This window comes from Esox lucius, chromosome 14, assembly GCF_011004845.1.
Source record: "Esox lucius isolate fEsoLuc1 chromosome 14, fEsoLuc1.pri, whole genome shotgun sequence".
Classification (NCBI taxonomy): Eukaryota; Metazoa; Chordata; class Actinopteri; order Esociformes; family Esocidae; genus Esox; species Esox lucius.
The window spans coordinates 23,858,619-23,879,079 of NC_047582.1; the positions used below are offsets into that span (position 1 = coordinate 23,858,619).

Below are 20,461 nucleotides of genomic sequence, written 5' to 3' on the forward strand. Positions count from 1 at the left end.
AAATTCAAAGTGCCCATGTATTTTTCTAGGAACAATAAAAAATGTCAGTTTCAACATTTGATATGTTGTCGTTCTACTATTTTATATTGAATAAAGAGTTTAAATGATACGCACATCTTTGCATTCTGTTTTTATTTCCATTTTACACAGCGTACCAACTTGAATGGAAAAGTATGAATCAAGGATAGCTTCTTATGGTTTACCATGCTTTTGTATTGGGACTGTTATTTACAATATAATTTATTGTGAATTGTGTGGCCCAGATAACAGAGATTAACCATTAGAGTAGCTTGAGTAAAGCTAAACATGCTAACACATATTTTGGGAAAATAAACCACATGGAATAAACGCTTAGGACAAGCAGTGAGTAAAAACTTAAATGATTCAGCCACTGTCCAAATTATTCAGTGTAAATTTTTGTGGGGATATTTATTTGTAGCTATTTTGTTTACCATGTTTTGGTGTCTTTTTTTAATGTTTTGTAAAATATACCCTCCCTATTTTTATTTCTGTTTTGGGGAGAGTGGGTTCTTGGCTAGAATTCATTGTTGGTTCTATATTCTTCATAAAGGAATTATAATGTTGTTATTCTGAATATATCCTGTTAGTTGGTTTGATTGTATATATCCTGGAGGGTCTCCACTGGCTTAGAACTCAGTTCTGCCTTTCTGTTCATTTCTGTGTGTGTGTATATGTCGTCAATGCGGCTCTGTGGCATTTGACACAGACACACACAAAATACTTCACTCTCTCTCTGTCTCTGTGTCTCTCTCCCTCTCTCCCTTTTTCTCTGGGCTGGGCAAGCTGGCCTAGTTTAGTGGTTGCGGCAGTAGGCCTCATTAAGGAGCCTCTCTCTTTGTTCTCTTTTCCTCTCTGGATGTCTGTTGCCAACAATGCCGGCAACATATACACAAACACACACCAACACACACACAAACAATCACAGATGCACACACATACGCAGATGCAAAAACAAACACAAGGGCATACGTCGTTTCACCCTCGGCTTGACTGGTGGCACACTGAGCTCAAGGGCACAGACAGAGAGCGAGAGAGAGAGAAACAGACAGAGACACATAGACTGATGGAGAGACAGACACACAGAGAGACAGATAGACAGGGACTGCCAGATAAAGAGACAGAGACAGTCAGAGAGACAGACAGAGAGACAGGGATTGACAAATAGAGAGACAGAGACAGTCAGATAGTCAGACAGAGAGACAGACAGAGAGACAGGGATTGACAAATAGAGAGACAAAGACAGTCAGAGAGTCAGACAGAGAGACAGACAGAGAGACAGGGATTGACAGATAGAGAGACAGACAGACAGCGAGACAGAGACTGTCAGAGAGACATAGACTGACAGATAGAGAGACAGACAAGGACTAACAGATAGAGATAAAAAAGACACTGAGAGACAGAGACTAACATATATAGAGAGATACAAAGACAGGTAAAGAGACAGAGAGACAGAGACTAACATGTAGAGAGAGATACAGAGACAGGTATAGAGACAGAGACAGAAACTAACATGTAGAGAGATACAGAGACAGGCAAAGGGTCAGAGAGACAAGAGACTAACATGTAGAGAGAGATACAGAGACAGGTAAAGAGACAGAGACAGAAACTAACATGTAGAGAGATACAGAGACAGGTAAAGTGACAGAGAAACAAGAGACTAACATGTAGAGAGAGATACAGAGACAGGTAAAGTGACAGAGAGACAAGAGACTAACATGTAGAGAGAGATACAGAGACAGGTAAAGTGACAGAGAGACAAGAGACTAACATGTAGAGAGAGATACAGAGACAGGTATAGAGACAGAGAGACAGAGTGTGATGGATAGAGAGATACAGAGACAAAGAAATAGAGATAATCAATTACAAAGACATTTAGAATTGGAATTTCACTTAAACTATTTAAATGTCCAATCCTTTTGTATGACAGAGATACAAAAGGATACTGAAAAATTACACCTAGATACTATGTAAAACTATTCTTGGTGTTCACAGAAATGCCTCTAACTTCTCCTGTAGGGTAGAACTTGGAAGACTCAACATTTCAAACTCACTTGACACGTTGTGATGCAGAATATTATGATCACTAGCACTGGCGTAGCGTGGTGACGCCGGCCAACGTTTCAAGATGTCCTTACAGCCCCCCTCCCCCAGAAACAAAAATTATGAAGCAGTAATTCCACGTTTGAAGCCGATCCTGCCGTAGATTTACCTACCACCTGACATCTGACTGTGATAACAGCATATAAGCACAACATTTATAAAATACAAATACAAAATAATTTCATGGTAGGGGCCAAGCACGGGCCAAAGAAATAGACAGTGACCCTTTAGAATTGTGGGCTCAGAAACCTCAGCTAAATTCAACCACTACACTCAAAATGGCAAAATAAAACTAATTGCTACCAAATTCTGAATAGACATATCAAGTTAGCACAACACATTGTAAAGGTTAAAGAACTGTTAAAAGGAAGATACCAACAATGTACCGACTCATTGACCATAATCTGGCCATAGAGACAGGACAGCATGAAAGACACATGGTCAGAGAGGGAAGACTAGAGTCAGGAAAAAAAAATATCAGCACTTCCAACTCGACTGTTCTGAATATGATACAGTAAGAGATATTTATTTCCTTAAATTTAAAGGAAGAATTGCCTGATCACTATTTGCTGAGTAGAAAATGCCAATATTTAGGTAACAATATGGAGACTGTCTACCTCACAGCTGAATATGCCCTAGCATGTCATTACTAGAGAGAGATCGTAGCGCCCACAATATCCATTTCTGATTAGTTGAGTATTTGTTTACTTTTTCTGTCTAAAATTACCCATGTTAGTTCAATCAATCAATCAAATGTATTTATAAAGCCCTTTTTACAACAGCAGTTGTCACAAAGTGCTTTACAGAGACACCCGGCCTTAAACCCCAAGGAGCAAACAACAGTAGTGTTGAATTTTAGTTGTTTTACTGTTTTGTTTTACTGTATCAGTATTGCCTATTAGTGTATCACTATTGCCTATTACTGTATGACTATATGACTATTACCTAAAACTGTTTTTTTTGGCAAATGTAGCAAACATCCATTCATGCTAATAAAGCACTATGTCTATGAGAGAGACAGAAAAACAAAGACAGGAACAGAGACAGACAGAGAAATAGAGAAAGACAGAGAAAGAAAGATAGAGCGACATAGAGACAGAGTGGCAAGAGAGACAGAGAGAATAGGTTTTCCGTCATTCTGTTTAAAACAAGAAATGTTTCTATGTGACAATCCTTAACCACTACACCACAAAGCGATATGTGTGCTGGGTGTCGGTATAGCGAGGGTCGGTTTATGTTACCCGAAAAAGCATGTACGGATGCATACTTCGAAAATCCGCCAGGCTTACTGATGTTGTTGCTACTGAAGGTTTTTGTTTATTCTGAACTAATCCTAATGCATAATTTGTTTTGACTGTGGTGAGGCTCAAACACTGGTCACATGCATGGCAGTGCACATCTCTAACCACTACACTTTTTAACAAGGGGTACACACCCTCCCACCCAGCCAGCCGCTAAGAGACATTCGCTCCGCTTGGCTGGTTCTGCTTACACGGTCCAGCAAAAAAGCAACAGGCCCCCCATGTTACTTGCCCCTCCATTTAACTCACAAAAATCCCACAAAGTGTGCCAAAAAATTTTTTGGCCCAACACTTTCAGTGATCTTGCTTAACTAAAAATGTTCTCCATGTCATCACAACTTTTGGACATATTTCCACAAAACCATTCTTATGTAAGTTCAGTCATTTTTTTGAAATGTTTAAACATTAATTTAATTAAAGTTAGATCTATATATATTTTTGGTACAAGTAGTAAAGGCTTCAAATAGATATAAATATAAATATTTTTCAGATAAAGTAGTAATATGTTGGTTGAGTGTGTTGGGGTAACTGGCCACGTTCTACAAGGTGTAACTGGCCCCCAGGGGCTAATTACTCCCTTTATGTTTATGCATGGCATTTGTACAATTACAGGCTCAGTTTGTGCTTGCTAACTGTAAGTAGTATTAATTACCAAAAATGTATGCATATTAAATGGATTTTAAAACAGATTAAATGGATTTTAATATGTGTAAAACCCTATTGGGCTAGTCCATCTTACTATATACACGTGTGTGTGTGAGTGTGTATATATATATATATATATATATATATATATATATATATATATATATATATATATAGGGTAAGATGTATATACATATATATATATACAGTGGATATAAAAAGTCTACTCACCCCTGTTAAAATGCCAGGTTTTTGTGATGTAAAAGAATGAGACAAAGATAAAACATGTCAGAACTTTTTCCACTTTTAATGTGACCTATAATGTGAACAATTCCATTGAAAAACAAACTGAAATATTTGAGGGGGAAAAATGAAAAATAAAAACCTTACAATAACCTGGTTGCATAAGTCTGCGCACCCTCTTATAACTGGGGATGTGGCTGTGTTCAGAATTAACCAATCACATTCAAACTCATGTTAAATAGAAGTAATTACACACCTGCCATCATTTAAAGGGACTCTGATTAATCACAAATAAAGAAAATATGACACAATAGAGACATTACCAAGAACTGGACGTCCCTCCAGAATTGATGAAAAGATGAGAAGAAAACTAGTCAGGGAGGCATCCAAGAGGCCTACAGCAACATAAAAGGAACTGCAATAATTTCTGGCAAGTGATGGCTGTGTGCTACATGTGACAACAATCTCCCATATTCTTCATATGAATGGGCTTTGTTGCAAAAACAACACTGCACATCACCCAATGAACACCATACCCACAGTGAAGCATGGTGGTGGCAGCATCATGCTTTGGGGTGGTTTTTCTTCAGCTGGAACCAGGGCCTTAGTCAATCCAAAATCCAGAAACACAGGGCAAGCCAAAAGTTGGTACACAAGAAGGTCAGATCAGGCAGAGGCAACAGTACAAAACACTAATCAGAAGGCAATGTTCTGATACACTGGTAAACACTAGAATTTACAAGAAAAAAGGCTCAGTAGAGTGGCACATAAACACAATACCTCACAAAGAAGCTACAACCAGAACTGAACTGTTTAGGAACTGATATAGATCAGGTGAACAAAAACACAGATGAAACTCATTAGGACTAACACACGGAAGGAGGCTACGTTCAAAACAACACTGAAACAACGATACATAAACTACATTTAAAAGTCAAGACATAGGCAATCCCAGCCCTCACACCAACGAGAGACAAAGTATATATTAGTAACTGGAGTAGTTTTGGTTTTTAATTTAAAAGGAAAAGTAGCTGTTATTTTTTAAAGCAATTTTAACAGATGGTGTTGCTATGAAAATACTGTATTTGTTAATGAAATAAAAATTATATGGAAAAGCTTGGAAAGAGAATCACCGGAGACCTTAGTGGGTCTCCGGTGATTCTAAACTTCTAAACAAAAATTATTTTATTATTTATAACAGCAGTTATTTTGTACTGAGATTCCCACATCCTGGCACACTGCTGTTTTCAGATTTTTGATTTACCTGGCAGTTACTCTGGTATCCCAGTCTGAATCAATCCTTTATTCGAAAGAGAGAATGAAAACCAAAAGTGTTTTGACCCTTCAGGACCAGATTTGAATACCCTATAGCCTGATGAAGGCTGGTCTACCCTATAGCCCGACACACACTGTCCCACCCACTACTGATGTACTCTGACCCATACAGTACTGACACACTTACCTACCCAGTACTGACACATACTGACCCACCCAGTACTGAGACGCAGTCCCACCCACTACTGATGTACTCTTACCCATACAGAACTGACACACTGACCCACTCAGTACTGACACACATTGACCCACTCAGTAGTGATACACAGACCCACACAGTTCTGACATACTCTGTCCCAACCAGTACTGAAATGCCATTATTGATCGTAGCCTTGCAATTGAAACCAGAGGAAAACATGGTTGGCAGCAGAGGACAGACTGTAATCTCTTCATGTCAGGAGAGATAGAAAGTGAAGAACACAATATAATCATATGCCCCAAATTAATTAGAGATCACTCAAATTTGAATGAAAAGTTTAACAGTCACAGAACAAATATGAACTTTGTATAGTACTGGGAGAAAGGTCTAATCTAATGGAGTTGCTATAAGCTAAGACAGGACACATGAAATGTGGTATTTTCTCCTTGTATTTTACTATAGTACTGTAGTAAGTTCTAAACACTGATTAATACTCTCCTGTATTGGATGTGTATTTATGAGTTAAAAACAGCATCTATAAATCTGTCTGACTCGTCATTTAATGGATCAGACAGGTGTCACTGTGAAATGGTATTAACCAATGAAGAAATCTTTGGAAACTAATGCTATGTATACTGTACTTTATAAGCCACCCAGTATGTGTGTGTGTGTGTGTGTATGTGTGTGTGTGCGCTTGTGCGTACATTTCAGCCAACCAGGAACAGAGGAAAGGACAGCAGTGCAGAACAGGGTGTGTGTGATACTCTGTAGTCTAGTCAGAAATAGATTGGCTCACTGAAAAACACTCACTATGGGGAATAGGGTCTTTGGAGAGGACAGGACAGAGGAGAAGAGGTGAAAAGAGGAGAGGAGCGGATAAAAGCGAAGATGAGTGATGTGGACAAAAGAGGAAAGGAGAAGAAAAGAGGACAAATAGAAGAAATGGAGTCAGGAAGAGTGGAAGGATAGAAGGTCTGCAGAGAGGAGAGGGGCAAAAGAGAGAAAAGGGAGGAAATGATTCATCCGTCTGATAGAGACGTTGATATTTCCCTTTGTTATCTGTCACCAACTGGGGGAAACACATGAAAACATTAAAGTGTTCCGTACATCAAATAACAACAGAACAGATGTGTTTATATAGCAGCCATGTGTTCACACAAATCTTACTAGTGTTTGAAGTAACTGCTGCTAATCACTGAGTCATTCTGTCTTCATATAAATAAGTTGTATTTGCTTAGGTCTACCCTGGTTGCGGGTGAGTCACAACACAGATGAACAGCCATTATTTGTTACTTCTGATCTTTTTCGAATTAAGTTTGACACATAATGCAAGCGTGCACAGTACAATTTCCTCAGATATTGTAAGCAACCAGTCCCACACAGATTGCTTAATTTGAGTTGACAGTGATTGGCTGTTACTCACAGGTCTTGTCTGTCATTGGGTGGTTATTCATGTTAAGTGCTAATTAGACTGACGGGCTGAGCCTGATCCATCCACACACACAAACACATGCACACACAGTCACACGCAGGCATTTAGACATACAGTACACACAAGCTTCTAGCAACAGAACAGGATTCATTAGGTATTGTTCTCTGCGACATATTGGGGAACAAAGAGCAGCCTAGTGCTGCCAACACTTAGCATCCAAGCTAATAAATCAGCCTTTCCCCATTCACTCTAATGACTCCACCATGTAGCGTTCAGGGACTCAGGTATTTAACGATCAAGCTAATCTCTCAGAATTCTTAGCATACAAGCTAACATATCAACAAGAATAATTCAAGTGTTTAGCATCCAGACTAATAGATTACTCATTTAGCATCAACTCAGGTATTTAGCCTACAAGCTCATCACTGGGGTACATAGCATTTGGGCTAATAAATAACTAATTTGCTATTCAGTCTAATGAAGGAGCTATTTAGCATGCAACGCTAATGAGTCAGTCTGAGGCAGATTAGTGCTGTGCCACTGAGGAATGGCACTGTTCTCTGTTTACTCTCACTCATTCTTACACACATACTCCAAAACACACGCACACAAACATGCAACAAACAAACACACACACAAACCCAGAGTTGTAGATCAATAAGAAGCATGGTGAATATGACATCAGCTGAAAAAAGAGAGAACATCCCCGCCAACAAAAATCCTTATTTGTCATTAGGACATCCCTGGAACGTCTGGAGGGTTGTGTTGTGGTCCTACAGATGCTCCTTGTTTTGTTGAGATGTGTGCGTTTGTGTGGTGTGTGTGTGTGTGTTTGTTTCTGTGTTTGTGTGTCAGTTTGATACAGTATATGCCGATGCTGGTCAGGCAGTCAGTATTAGGTTAGACCAGAGGTGTAGGCTGACTGGTGGTTCCCCAGGAGAGAGCAGAGATGCAGTGATTTAGTGCTCAGTATGCAGCTGAACTGGAGCAGAAAGACCCGGGTGAAAAATGAATGAATCTAGAAACACTAACTATGCAAGAGAAGAACTCACACACACACGGCTCGCTCATTAGTGTGTGTTCCACACGCGCGTACACGCACGCGCGCACACAAAAACAGAGTAGGTAATTAAAAGTGTTCTGTAATTTTGATGTGTGGCTCTGTTCGGTTTAGGCTGTCATTAGAGGATAAACAAAACAAATCTGCATCCTTCTCCCTCTATTCTCTCCATTCTCGTGTACTCTGTCTCCCTGTCTTCACTGTTTCTCTTCACTATAACATAATAATACAAACTGTTTCATTACAAAGTAAGTAGGGTTGTAGCAGTGTCTTGATTTAATGGATGCTCTTCCACAGCAGACAGGTCTGGGTGTTGACGATGTTCAGACAGGCAGTAACAGGTCTGGGTGTTGACGATGTTCAGACCGTAACAGGTCTGGGTGTTGACGATGTTCAGACAGTAACAGCTCTATGTGTTGACGATGTTCAGACAGTAACAGATCTGGGTGTTGACGATGTTCAGACAGTAACAGGTCTGGGTGTTGACGATGTTCAGACAGGCAGTAACAGGTCTGGGTGTTGACGATGTTCAGACAGTAACAGGTCTGGGTGTTGATGATGTTCAGACAGGCAGTAACAGGTCTGGGTGTTGACGATGTTCAGACAGTAACAGGTCTGGGTGTTGACGATGTTCAGACAGGCAGTAACAGGTCTGGGTGTTGACGATGTTCAGACAGTAACAGGTCTGGGTGTTGATGATGTTCAGACAGGCAGTAACAGGTCTGGGTGTTGACGATGTTCAGACCGTAACAGGTCTGGGTGTTGACGATGTTCAGACAGTAACAGCTCTATGTGTTGACGATGTTCAGACAGTAACAGATCTGGGTGTTGACGATGTTCAGACAGTAACAGGTCTGGGTGTTGACGATGTTCAGACAGGCAGTAACAGGTCTGGGTGTTGACGATGTTCAGACAGTAACAGGTCTGGGTGTTGATGATGTTCAGACAGGCAGTAACAGGTCTGGGTGTTGACGATGTTCAGACAGTAACAGGTCTGGGTGTTGACGATGTTCAGACAGGCAGTAACAGGTCTGGGTGTTATCGATGTTCAGACAGTAACAGGTCTGGGTGTTGATGATGTTCAGACAGGCAGTAACAGGTCTGGGTGTTGACGATGTTCAGACAGTAACAGGTCTGGGAGTTGACGATGTTCAGACAGGCAGTAACAGGTCTGGGTGTTGACGATTTTCAGACAGTAACAGGTTTGGGTGTTGATGATGTTCAGACAGGCAGTAACAGGTCTGGGTGTTGACGATGTTCAGACATGCAGTAACAGGTCTGGGTGTTGACGATGTTCAGACATGCAGTAACAGGTCTGGGTGTTGACGATGTTCAGACATGCAGTAACAGGTCTGGGTGTTGACGATGTTCAGACATGCAGTAACAGGTCTGGGTGTTGACGATGTTCAGACACGCAGTAACAGGTCTGGGTGTTGACAATGTTCAGACAGGCAGTAACAGGTTTGGGTGTTGATGATGTTCAGACAGGCAGTAACAGGTCTGGGTGTTGATGATGTTCAGACAGTAACAGGTCTGGGTGTTGACGATGTTCAGACAGTAACAGGTCTGGGTGTTGATGATGTTCAGACAGTAACAGGTCTGGGTGTTGATGATGTTCAGACAGGCAGTAACAGGTCTGGGTGTTGACGATGTTCAGACAGTAACAGGTCTGGGTGTTGACGATGTTCAGACAGGCAGTAACAGGTCTGGGTGTTGACGATGTTCAGACAGACAGTAACAGGTCTGGGTGTTTACGATGTTCAGACAGGAAGTAACAGATCTGGGTGTTGACGATGTTCAGACAGGCAGTAACAGGTCTGGGTGTTGACGATGTTCAGACAGTAACAGGTCTGGGTGTTGACAGTGTTCAGACAGGCAGTAACAGAGTTGGGGTGGCCATGGTACAGGAAGGAATCAGTCAATATTAACAATAAACTGCTCTCTTGGCCATGTCCTCAGCTGCTGAAGGTTTAGCACCCATTTGGGAATGCTTCACCAACTGTAGGCTATGCTCAGCAGCTGATAGATCACCACATATCAGTAATAGTCTGGAAGAGTGGGCCTTATGAGGTGGGCAACATCCCCTGTCCATATTCCAGAAGTATAGAACCCTTCTGGTGCTTTGTGGACAATTGATTCATTCACTCACTCCATGCATACTCTGCTCCCTCCTTTCCTCTCTCCTTGACAATAATGGCTGTATTAACCGCCCTGACCCCTGTTTGTTTAACTACATGCTGCTCTTTATTTTAGCTCACAAAGCAGCAGCCTCAGATAAGCTCAGAATGCACATCACTACGGTGAGAGGGAGAGAGAGAGAGAGAGAGAGAGATGGAGACAATATTTGCAGAATGTATTTCATGCCAATGAAGCACCTTGAATTTAATGAAGAGAGAGAGAGAGAAAGAGAGCTTGGCTAAGTATGAGAGGGTGACTGATAAGAATGCGAGTGAAGAGAGAGAGATAGTGGGGGAATGTGTTCCGTATTGTCAGTAATAATTAAAACAGGGATGAGAGGGAGGACTGAAAGATGAGAGGTGGGTTAGAGAGAAGAGTGCAGCTGCAGCAGTTCCACACGCCTCAGATTCAGCTTACTCCACAACACACATGCGCTCACGCCCACACACACAAACACACACGGAGGCACACATAAGACAGACACCCACTGTGTGTTTCTGACCTTGAACTAACTCTTAGTTAGTGTAGGCCTTAACTGTTGAGGTCAAATAACATTGATTTGGGGGAAGTGTAAATGTAAAACAGAACTGTAAAAAGCCAGGGCCAGTCAGAACCAACTCTGATGACCTGGGGGCTAGCACATGACAGGCGGTTTGTCCATGTGTCTATTGATACCACTACCAATTTAGCATATTTATGGATCGCCCCACTTCACTCGTTTGCATCGTTGCCATGGTCACCGACGCCGCAGCAATATTGATGACCGAATGTTGCACGTGGGTTAATGTCTTTCAACAGCGGCTAATTACTGTTTCATGTACAAATAAATACGAAGATATTGCTAAAGTACTGTAGGCTACAACAATGTAGCCTACAGTAGTTTTTTGTGTACTTTTACAGATGGCAATACGGTGGCATAGTCAGGGAACAACAGAATCAGGGAACAAATGCTAACATTAGCTAGCAGAAATGTAATATTAATTATTAATTACATAGCCAACATTATATTATCAACAATGGGTTATCTAAAATCAAAATGATGACTAAAAGTTTAGCTACTAATTATCAGAATCAGAGAGCCTTATTGCAAAGTAAGTTTCACAACAAACAAGGAATTTGTTCTGGCCTGTTCTGGCCCAATTTATACAAATAAATAAAAACAAACAAAAACAGTAGACTGAGCATAAAAACAGTACACAGAGTATTTATAAATTACAAAAAATATGTCAAGTGCAAGATTTGTCCAGTTGAGGGTTGGATGTATGTGGGGTGGGGTTTGTAGTCTGTTTGGTTCTGGGGGCATGTTCATGAGGCCTACTGCTGTAGGAAAGGAAGTGTTCTTGTGGCGAGAGGTTTTGGTCCTGATAGACCTCAGCCTTCTGCCAGAGGGGAGAGTTCTGAATCCAAGTTGTTCCGACTGCACCAGGACACCAGATGGTCAATCTCCCACCTGTAGGTGGAGTTGTCTGCATCCGAAATAAGTCAGATGAGGGTGGTGTCATCCACAATGCTCAGGAGCTTGACAGAGTGGTGACTTGAAGTGCAGCTGTTCAGGGCTGTACAGGGAGAAGAGTAGGGGGGACAGGACGCAGCCTTGAGGGGAGCCGGTGATGATTATTTACCCTTCTTTAGATTTTGTATCATATTTTCATGCCTTAGTAAAACACTTTGATAAAATCTTCATTATATCCCATTGAGGATGCATTGGGTAAAGCGTTCAGCTGGGCATCAACCACATATGAACAAAACAGTGTTGTGACAAAACGTGCAATCCATGAATAAGGTGAAATTAGCGAATTGACCATTGCTGTTTATTTTTGTCACTGTGACTGGTCTTCTAACTGAAAGGTCTGGTGGTTACTAGACAGGTAGTCAGCTAGGAAGAGCATAGAGAGAGAAAGGGAGAAGAAATATGCGAGTGATTGAGAGAGAGAGAGAGAGAGATAGAGAGAGGGAGGGAGAGGGAGAGAGAGGCACACACACACAATCAGAGGTGATGTGTTGGAAGTGAAACAGCGACTTTACATAAATTACCCACCTGTAATCTGAACGCCCCCGCAAAGAAGACTCCTCAGAAGTATGTGTGTGCGGGTATATGTGCCCTGGCATGCATTCGGGAATGGATGTAGCAATGAGGAGGAAATGGATTGGTGGATTAGCTCTCTGATTAGCAATACGATTGATGGGCTGAGCTGTACAGGGAATAGGCAAAATAAGGTTGGCGGCTTGAAATAAAACTGACCGCACACAAAACGTTCAGCTGACCAGCAAGGGTTGGAGGTAAGGGAGAGGATTAAGTGGACGAAGAGGATTATGACAAGGAGGAGGAGAGATGTCAAATCAAATCCCATTTTGTTTGTCACGTTTTGTTAACAACAGATGTAAGCTAACAGGCAAATGCTTCCATACCGATCCTTTTCCAAATGTGCCAATCGAAGGTGAGGGAAAGGGGACGATACAAACTATCCAAAAGGAGAGGTCAGGATATGGGTTTGATAGAGAAGAGAGTAGAAGAGGAGGTTGAGTCCTTAATGTATGTATGGCTGCAGGTGGAATCAGTCTTACAGACAGAAACCTTGTTTCAGAGCCTCATACATAAACATGGAGTCTTGTCACCCGCTTCACTAAACCCCTAAGGTACCTCACCCCTCTATACAGAGACACACACTTTACAAACAGACACACACACGTAAACACGCACGCGCTCAAAGTTGAGTCACCTGCTGTATAGAATGTGTTTTGTCAGGTCTAGTGTAAATGCCCGATAGTGTGTAGTCAGCTGTTAAATGTTAGGCTAGTGTTCCTGGAACTGAAAATGAAATGGTCTTTGCTTTTCATTTTCACGATATATTTTTACAGTTTGATGACTGCTGTTTTGGGTATAATCCTGAAGGCCTCAATACAGGAACTTTCTTTCTCTGTGTTTCAGGAGAGGACTTCTATGAGCTGTCGCCCTATGAGCTCCACGAGTTTTCCGAAGAGTTCAGACACGCCTCCATCATCTCAGGTGAACTTCAACTGGAAGCTGGATGTGTGTGTAGCCTACAGCAAGCCTGATAAAGTAACAGGTTTAGTGTGCTGACATGGGTTTGAACACACATTTAAATGCTTACTTTATGCGTATGAGTTCCCGGAAAACCTGTGTTAATGGTTCAGAAGTTATGAGACCAAAAAGATTAGGACAGATTAATATAACAAGGTATACGGTAGTGTTTGGTTCCATTTCCATTACATTCAAAAACTGCTTGAAATCTGCGATCTGTTGACGCCAGAGGAGTATGTTTTTTGGTAATGCTATACTAGGCCTGTGTTGCACTCATCATCATTTCTTGTTGACATCTTTTTACCTTAAGTCTTAACTTCTGCAAATAAAATCAATGTTCAATCTGATTTAATTTCCACCTTTAGCCCATATGCATTTTTAATGGTAGTATGTTTGGGATCATTGTCATGCTATGTGATGAGGGACTCCACAATTACATTGAATGCATTTGCTTGTACAATAGCAGATAAGATGTTTCTGTACGCTTCATCATTTTCCTGCTGCAGTCAGCAGATACAAAATCAATGAAGACAACTGAGAGTAAGCTCAAGCCTAAACGATCCCTCCTCCATATTGCACAGATAAGATGTTATTCTGTTGAGCTTATCTTGGGAAGTTCCTTTTATTTTCCATTCTTTGACATCATTATGCTACATGTTACTCTTTGTCTCATCTGTCCACAATACCTTTTTCCAGAACTTTTTAGTCTCTTTTATTTACACTTTTTAGGTAAACGGCCATCCTGTTTTTGAGGCTAAGTAGTAGATCACTTCCAGTCGTGTCGCTTCATGCATGTGCACTGCCCAAACAGAAACTTAAATCAGTTGTTTTAAAGCCTGATGGTGGATTTGGCCCGGAAGCCCCACCTTCCTGGTGATAAAGCTCCAGGTACACCCTGACCAAATTGATTCTCACATGCACTGAACGGATAATCTCACGCCTTTTCTTCTCAAAGAATAAAAACAATTTCCTCGTGTCTCGGAAGGCTCGTCTCCTACCTGCTCCGTGCAGACTCACCTTAACTGTTGGCTTGGGTCGTATCCCTCCGGGCGTCATTGCCGTCACAGGGTTTGTGTTCTTTTGTTGCTGATATGAGTGAAAGCTCAAATGAAAGCTCAGCACCATTTCTGAGGTTGTCGACGGGGCTCTTGTCCAACCGAGTTGCAAGGCGCTAAGAGTGCTAGTTAGCTGAAGGATTTCAGTAGCAGATTCATGCCTGCTATTTATAATGCCATTGGTGAAGGCGGTTATCAGTTGGGGGCTACTGCGGACGTGCTGGGTGTTGGAACTCGTCTCGCCCCTTCATTGGATGTTCTGTTGAGGATGTTGTCCCTGAGTGGGCTAATTTCTCAGAAAGAGGCCTCCGTTTGTTTCTCAGTCGTTCAGAGTTCCCTTTCACCCCAACAGACCCGTCAGTAAGACTTTAAACAGCTGTCCCAACGCTTTACGGAAGCTATACCCACACTATATAGTAGGTTTACTGTAGAAAAGAACTGCGCTACATAAAGCTGGTTTCCACCTTACAAATCACTCTGGTCACACACACACACCTGGGCACACAAGGGGCTATTTGATTGAGCCTGACCTGGAGAGTAGGCAGTCTGCATATTCTACATTGCCCTGGGACACCACTGGAAAGCCCAGAAACCCCCTGGGGTAGACTGGCCTAGACGTCCAGGCTCAGCGGTTCACCTCTATGGCTTAGCGGGTCGGTTATATTATTCCCGTAGCATGTCATACGGAGCAATCGACTGAAAGGGAACAGCGGGTTGTGAATATACTCTTCGATCCCTGAAAGAGGGAACAAGGCGCGACACTCCGAGGGCACCGCGCTGTTCGAGCCGCCGGCGAAGAGTGGACCTGAATTAATGTGGACAGGGTCGAGACAGGCTCTCATCACCCAGAAGGCGGGGCTCGTGGGCCAGCTCGACCGGCAGTTTTGCTTCAGAACGTGTGAAGTTATTCAGAGGGTGTGCATGTATGAGGGATTGTCCCTGTGACAGGTCCTTGCCTGGTTCCCCTCCTTCACGAGACCACGGATACATTCATATCTCAAGTTTTGCATTTTGCAATTTAACCTCTTTAGGTCCGCTGGTGAACTATTTGGTGGGCGGAGGTCTCTGATATCCCCCCATGGGGGGCGGGGGGTTCCTGATCTGGGATTTTGTTCTTCATTATGGGAAGTATTCTTTGGTCATCCATGGCAGAGGTCTTCACTGATTTATCAGGCCGCTTGCTCTTGCGATTGCTGAGGGTAAATAATTGTATTCATAAGGAACAATTCTTTCCACAGCCAGTATATTTTATCTTTCCTTCTCTCCTGCGCTGTCCACGTGCTCACCTGGGACAGGTACATGTGCTATCCAATTCTAAGTCACAATCGTTTTGGCATAAAAACCCTTCTCTCAGTTGTGCCTCATTGCGCATTGTGTCCCTTGTAGGTTATCCACTCTCCTCTGTCTTCTTCTGTCATAAAGGCTGAAGGTCACAGGTCATTTAGACCCAGCATTTGTTTGAAACAGCATTTTATCTGTTGAAATACATGTAGATATCTGGCTGTAAAGGAGACAGGCAGGCAATTGAGACTTGTGTTCATTGATCTTTTGCTGGTCCACATTTCGCTGGTATACATAACAGGTTAGTTGGTGTGTTTTAGTGGGATCTTAAACAGAGGGGTTACTTACAATACAAACCCAGCAAGCTGCTACCCTGTTGATTGAGACGAACAAACAGAAAATATCTTCTGAATGTGTCTTACTGTCTGTAACTGAAGTGCGCACCGCCGTGTGTGTGTGTGTGTGCCTGTAACTGAAGCTATCCTCCATCCTGTCACGAAAAGCTATTTTCTTTCCAATTTCCGTATGCGCCAGTTCACATTTCTCATTATTTAAAGCACTGAGAGGTAATCTGCAGCTTCTCTAGGAGACGTACGAGCTTCACTATAGAAGAAATAACATCCACACACATCCACACACACACACACACACACACACACACGCATCTCTATCTCAAACACACATACTCACGCACAAACACACACTCTATCGCTCTCGCAAAGACACACACACTCTAAAGCCACCACCGTACCGTCTGTACAAGAGTGTGTTTGCTATTTTTATCACTTGTGTGTTCCCTCTCAGTTCATCAAAGATAAACATGCTATCTGATGACTGATCCCACTTCACTTAAACTCACTCTCGCTTGACTCCAGCAACAAAGTGTACAGTATGTGTGTCTGTGTTTGTGTGTGTTTGTATGGACTTGCAAACAAGTGTGTATGTGTCTGTGGTTGTGTGTGCTTGCATGCATGTGTGCTTGTAGTTAGAGTGAGGAGATAGATGTTAAAAGGTAAAAGGATCTTATCAGTGTGATTCAATTTTAAAACAATCCATAGTAAAGATGCTTACTCAAGCCTAAGTATCTTCAATCTACTATCCAATATCCACGTTACCTAGTGCAACATCCACTATCCATCATAACCTTCATCCAATATCTACTATCCTCTATCTAGAATCCACTATCCAATATAACCTTCATCCACTATCCGTTATCCACTAACCACTATCCTATATCTTATATCCACTATGCTCTATCCAATATCCACTGTCCAATATAACCTTCATCCAATAACTATTATCCTCTATCCAGAATCCACTATACAATGTGACCTTCATCCACTATCCACTAACCACTATCCTCTATTCAATATCCACTGTCCTCTATTCAATATCCACTATCCTCTATCCAATATCCACTATCCAATATTACCTTCCTCCTTTATCCTCTATCCCATATCCATTATCCACTATCCTCTATCTAATGTCCAATATCTGCTATTCAGTATCAGCTATCCACTATCCAGTATCTACCAACCACCAACAATATCTGCTATTCACTATCTAATATCCCATATTTACTCACCATGGAAACAGATAGACAGTTAGATTATTGACGCCTAAACATGTTTGTTTTTTTGCTACAGTGGCAACTGTGCATTCATGCCAAAAAAGGACCTACAGAATTGAATAGATAGACAGACCGAAATATTAGTGAGGTAGAGAAAGACAAAAAGAGAGGGAGATAAACAAAGGGGGATGGGGACAATGTTATAGAGACAGAAAAAGAGAGGGGACAATAGGGGAGAGATAAAGAGGACAATGGAGAGAGAGCTAGAAAGGACAATGGGAGGGAGGGAGGCAGGGAGGGAGGGAGGGATAAGAGGATGATATAGAGGAGTGTTAAATAGCATGTGCAGAAGAAAGAGAAAGAAAAAGGAGTGGAACATTAAAGGATGTCTTAGACAAGACTGTTACCAATCGATTGTAAGGAAAGGCTGAGCGTGACCAAAAGAGAGAGTGTGTGGTGTGTGATTCTGTATAACGAAGGACATTTTAGAAAAGAGTGGAGAGACAATCACCAATAAACTTACTTCTTTATCCAACACTGTAAACGCGTCAATGTAGAAAGCTCTGGCGCAAATGTATTTTTGTGAAAGACAGGGATTGATTGCATTTTTGCAGGTGTGTGTGTGCGCACAGCCACGTGTCTGTGTGGGTACACATTCCAGAAGAGATGTTGTGATATATTTTTCAAAGTGAGTTCAAATAGGATGCTTTGACTGTTTTTTTTTTGCTGTTGGACAGAAAGTTGGGATGAGCTGCAAACCACACGTTATGAAACTGCATTTAATGTCATAACTGTGACAGAACCAACATCATAAACACTTACTTCTATCATTCCCATGGAAGAGAATAAAGACGGGACATGGGAGGGAAAAGAGAAGTCAAGCAGAACCAAGGAGTGGAAATGACAGGAGGAAGGAAAGCAGAGGACAGCCACTGGGAGAACAAGGAGGGAGGAAAACTTTAAGGTGGAATAGAGGCTGAGAGGACGAGGTGGAGGAAAAGAGGAAGGTATGGGTGGGACAGAAAAGTGGAGAGGGAGGAGAAGAGGATAGGGGAGGAGAGGAGGAGAGGAAGGGGGAGGAGAGGAGGTGGATAGGGAAGGAAACGAGGAGAGGAAGAGGGTAAGAGGAGGAGAGAACGAGAATGGAGAAGGAATGGGGTAAGAGCGTAGGAGAGAGAGTGAGTGGGGAGAGATATAGGATATGGAGAGGAAGAGGATAGGGGAAGAAAGGAGGTGAGGACAGGGATAGGTGGAGGAAAGAAAACGAATGAGGGAGGAGTGAAAGAGGATCCGGGGAGTGGAGGAGGGTAGGGAAAGAGAGGAGGACAGGAGGAGGATAGGCTGAAGAGAGGAAGAGGATGGGGAGGAGATGAAGAGGATAGGTGAGGAGAGGAAGAGGATTAAGGAGAGGGGGAGAGGAAGTGGATAGGGTGAGGGTATGAGGAAAGGAAGAGGAGAAGGAGGATAGTGTGAGGAGTAGAGTAGGGGATGAGGATAAGGAGGAGAGGAAGAGGATAGGGTGAGGAGTAGAGAAGGGGATGAGGATAAGGAGGAGAGGAAGAGGATAGGGTGAGGAGTAGAGTAGGGGATGAGGATAAGGAGGAGAGGAAGAGGAGTAGAGTAGAGGAAGAGGATAAGGAGGAGAGGAAGATTATAGTGAAGAGGAGGAGGATTGGGAAGAGAAGAATAAGGGAGGCGAGAGGAGAGGAGAAGGAGAGCAGAGGGAAAAGAAGAGGAAGAAGGAAGAGGGGATATGGTTACTTTTAGCTGTTCTGGCGGATAAGCTCCAATTACCTTCTTAGTCATACATCATAGTTTACACTCCTGTATGTGTGTGTATGTGTGTTGGTGTGTGTCTGTGTACGTGTGTGTGCGTGCAGCCATGTGTTTCTGAACGTTTGTGCCTCTGTTTATGCCTGTGTAATTACGTGTGTGTTTTTGCACGCCTGCTGTGCTATGTGAGAATTAGCTGTTTAGTGTTGGTGTGTGTTCCTCTCGGAGACCCTAGACATTGATCATTATCTAAGTGAGGGGGTGTGAATCCATTCCATGTTCCGCTGTGTCGTATTGGTCCCTGCTTCTAACAAGTTTCCTCTTTCATCTGAAACATCATAAGTCTGTTTCTCTGTGCAGCATGGCTCTGCTCTGTTCTGTCGAGCTCTGTGTACAAATGGGTGTGTGTGTGTGTGTGTGTGTGGCTTTGGTCAGGGTAGCTAGCTGTGTCTATCCTGCTCTCAAGCGACTGTTTTGATCTCTCTTCCTCTCTCCCTCCCTGTCAAATCCCTACTCTGCTTTTCCTCTCCTCACTTCTCCAGTTCCCCCACTTCTTCCGTCCCCCTTTCTCTGACCTTGTTAGATCATGTGTCGATGTGGTGTGTGTATGTGTGTTGTTTTTTTTTAGGGGGGGGGGGGTTGAGACGCTGCCTGACTGCAGCACTTTAATAAAACATATGTGTAAGAAGCTATGTATGTGTATAAGTGTGTATATACATAGAGGATGACTGCATTTGTGTGTGTGTGTGTGTGTGTGTGTGCGTGTGTGTGCCTGGGAGCAAGGCTTTGTGTGTAGATACTGTAAAGGCTGTGTGAGAGAGGGAGATAACAGTCGACCCCGGGCAACACTCTAATTGGCCCATGCACACACTCCGGATACTGCTCCCTCTCTCTCTCTCCCTCTCTCTCCTCTTGGGATCCCACACTTTTCCACCTGAATAGTTTATTACAAGAAGGAGAGGAGATGGAAGGAAAGGCACTGAGCCAAGAGGAAAGGAGAGGAGAGGGGAGGTGGGAGACAAGAGAGAGGGGGGATGAGAGGACAGGGAAGAGGAACGGATGAGGGGAGAGGAAGAGAGGACAGGGAAGAGGAATGGATGAGGGCAGGGGAAGAGGAACGGATGAGGGGAGGGGAAGTGAGGACAGGTAAGAGGAAAGGATGAGGGGAGGGGAAGTAAGGACAGGGAAGAGGAACGGATGAGGGGAGGGGAGGACAGGGAAGAGGAACGGATGAGGGGAGGGGAAGGGAAGGGAGGACAGGAGGATTGACGTGAGATTCAGAGGT

The 20,461-nt window shown here is 42.8% G+C and overlaps 1 protein-coding gene across 2 annotated transcripts in view; it reads left to right on the forward strand.

The window, feature by feature from the left end:
• gfra2b (GDNF family receptor alpha 2b) overlaps positions 1-20,461 on the forward strand; it is a 56,967-nt gene that overhangs the window by 10,212 nt on the left and 26,294 nt on the right. For both annotated transcript variants that reach the window (XM_020053156.3, XM_034296782.1), the window contains one exon: positions 13,384-13,461. In XM_020053156.3, the coding sequence (XP_019908715.2) occupies positions 13,384-13,461 (78 nt within the window). The remainder of the gene's footprint in view (positions 1-13,383; positions 13,462-20,461) is intronic.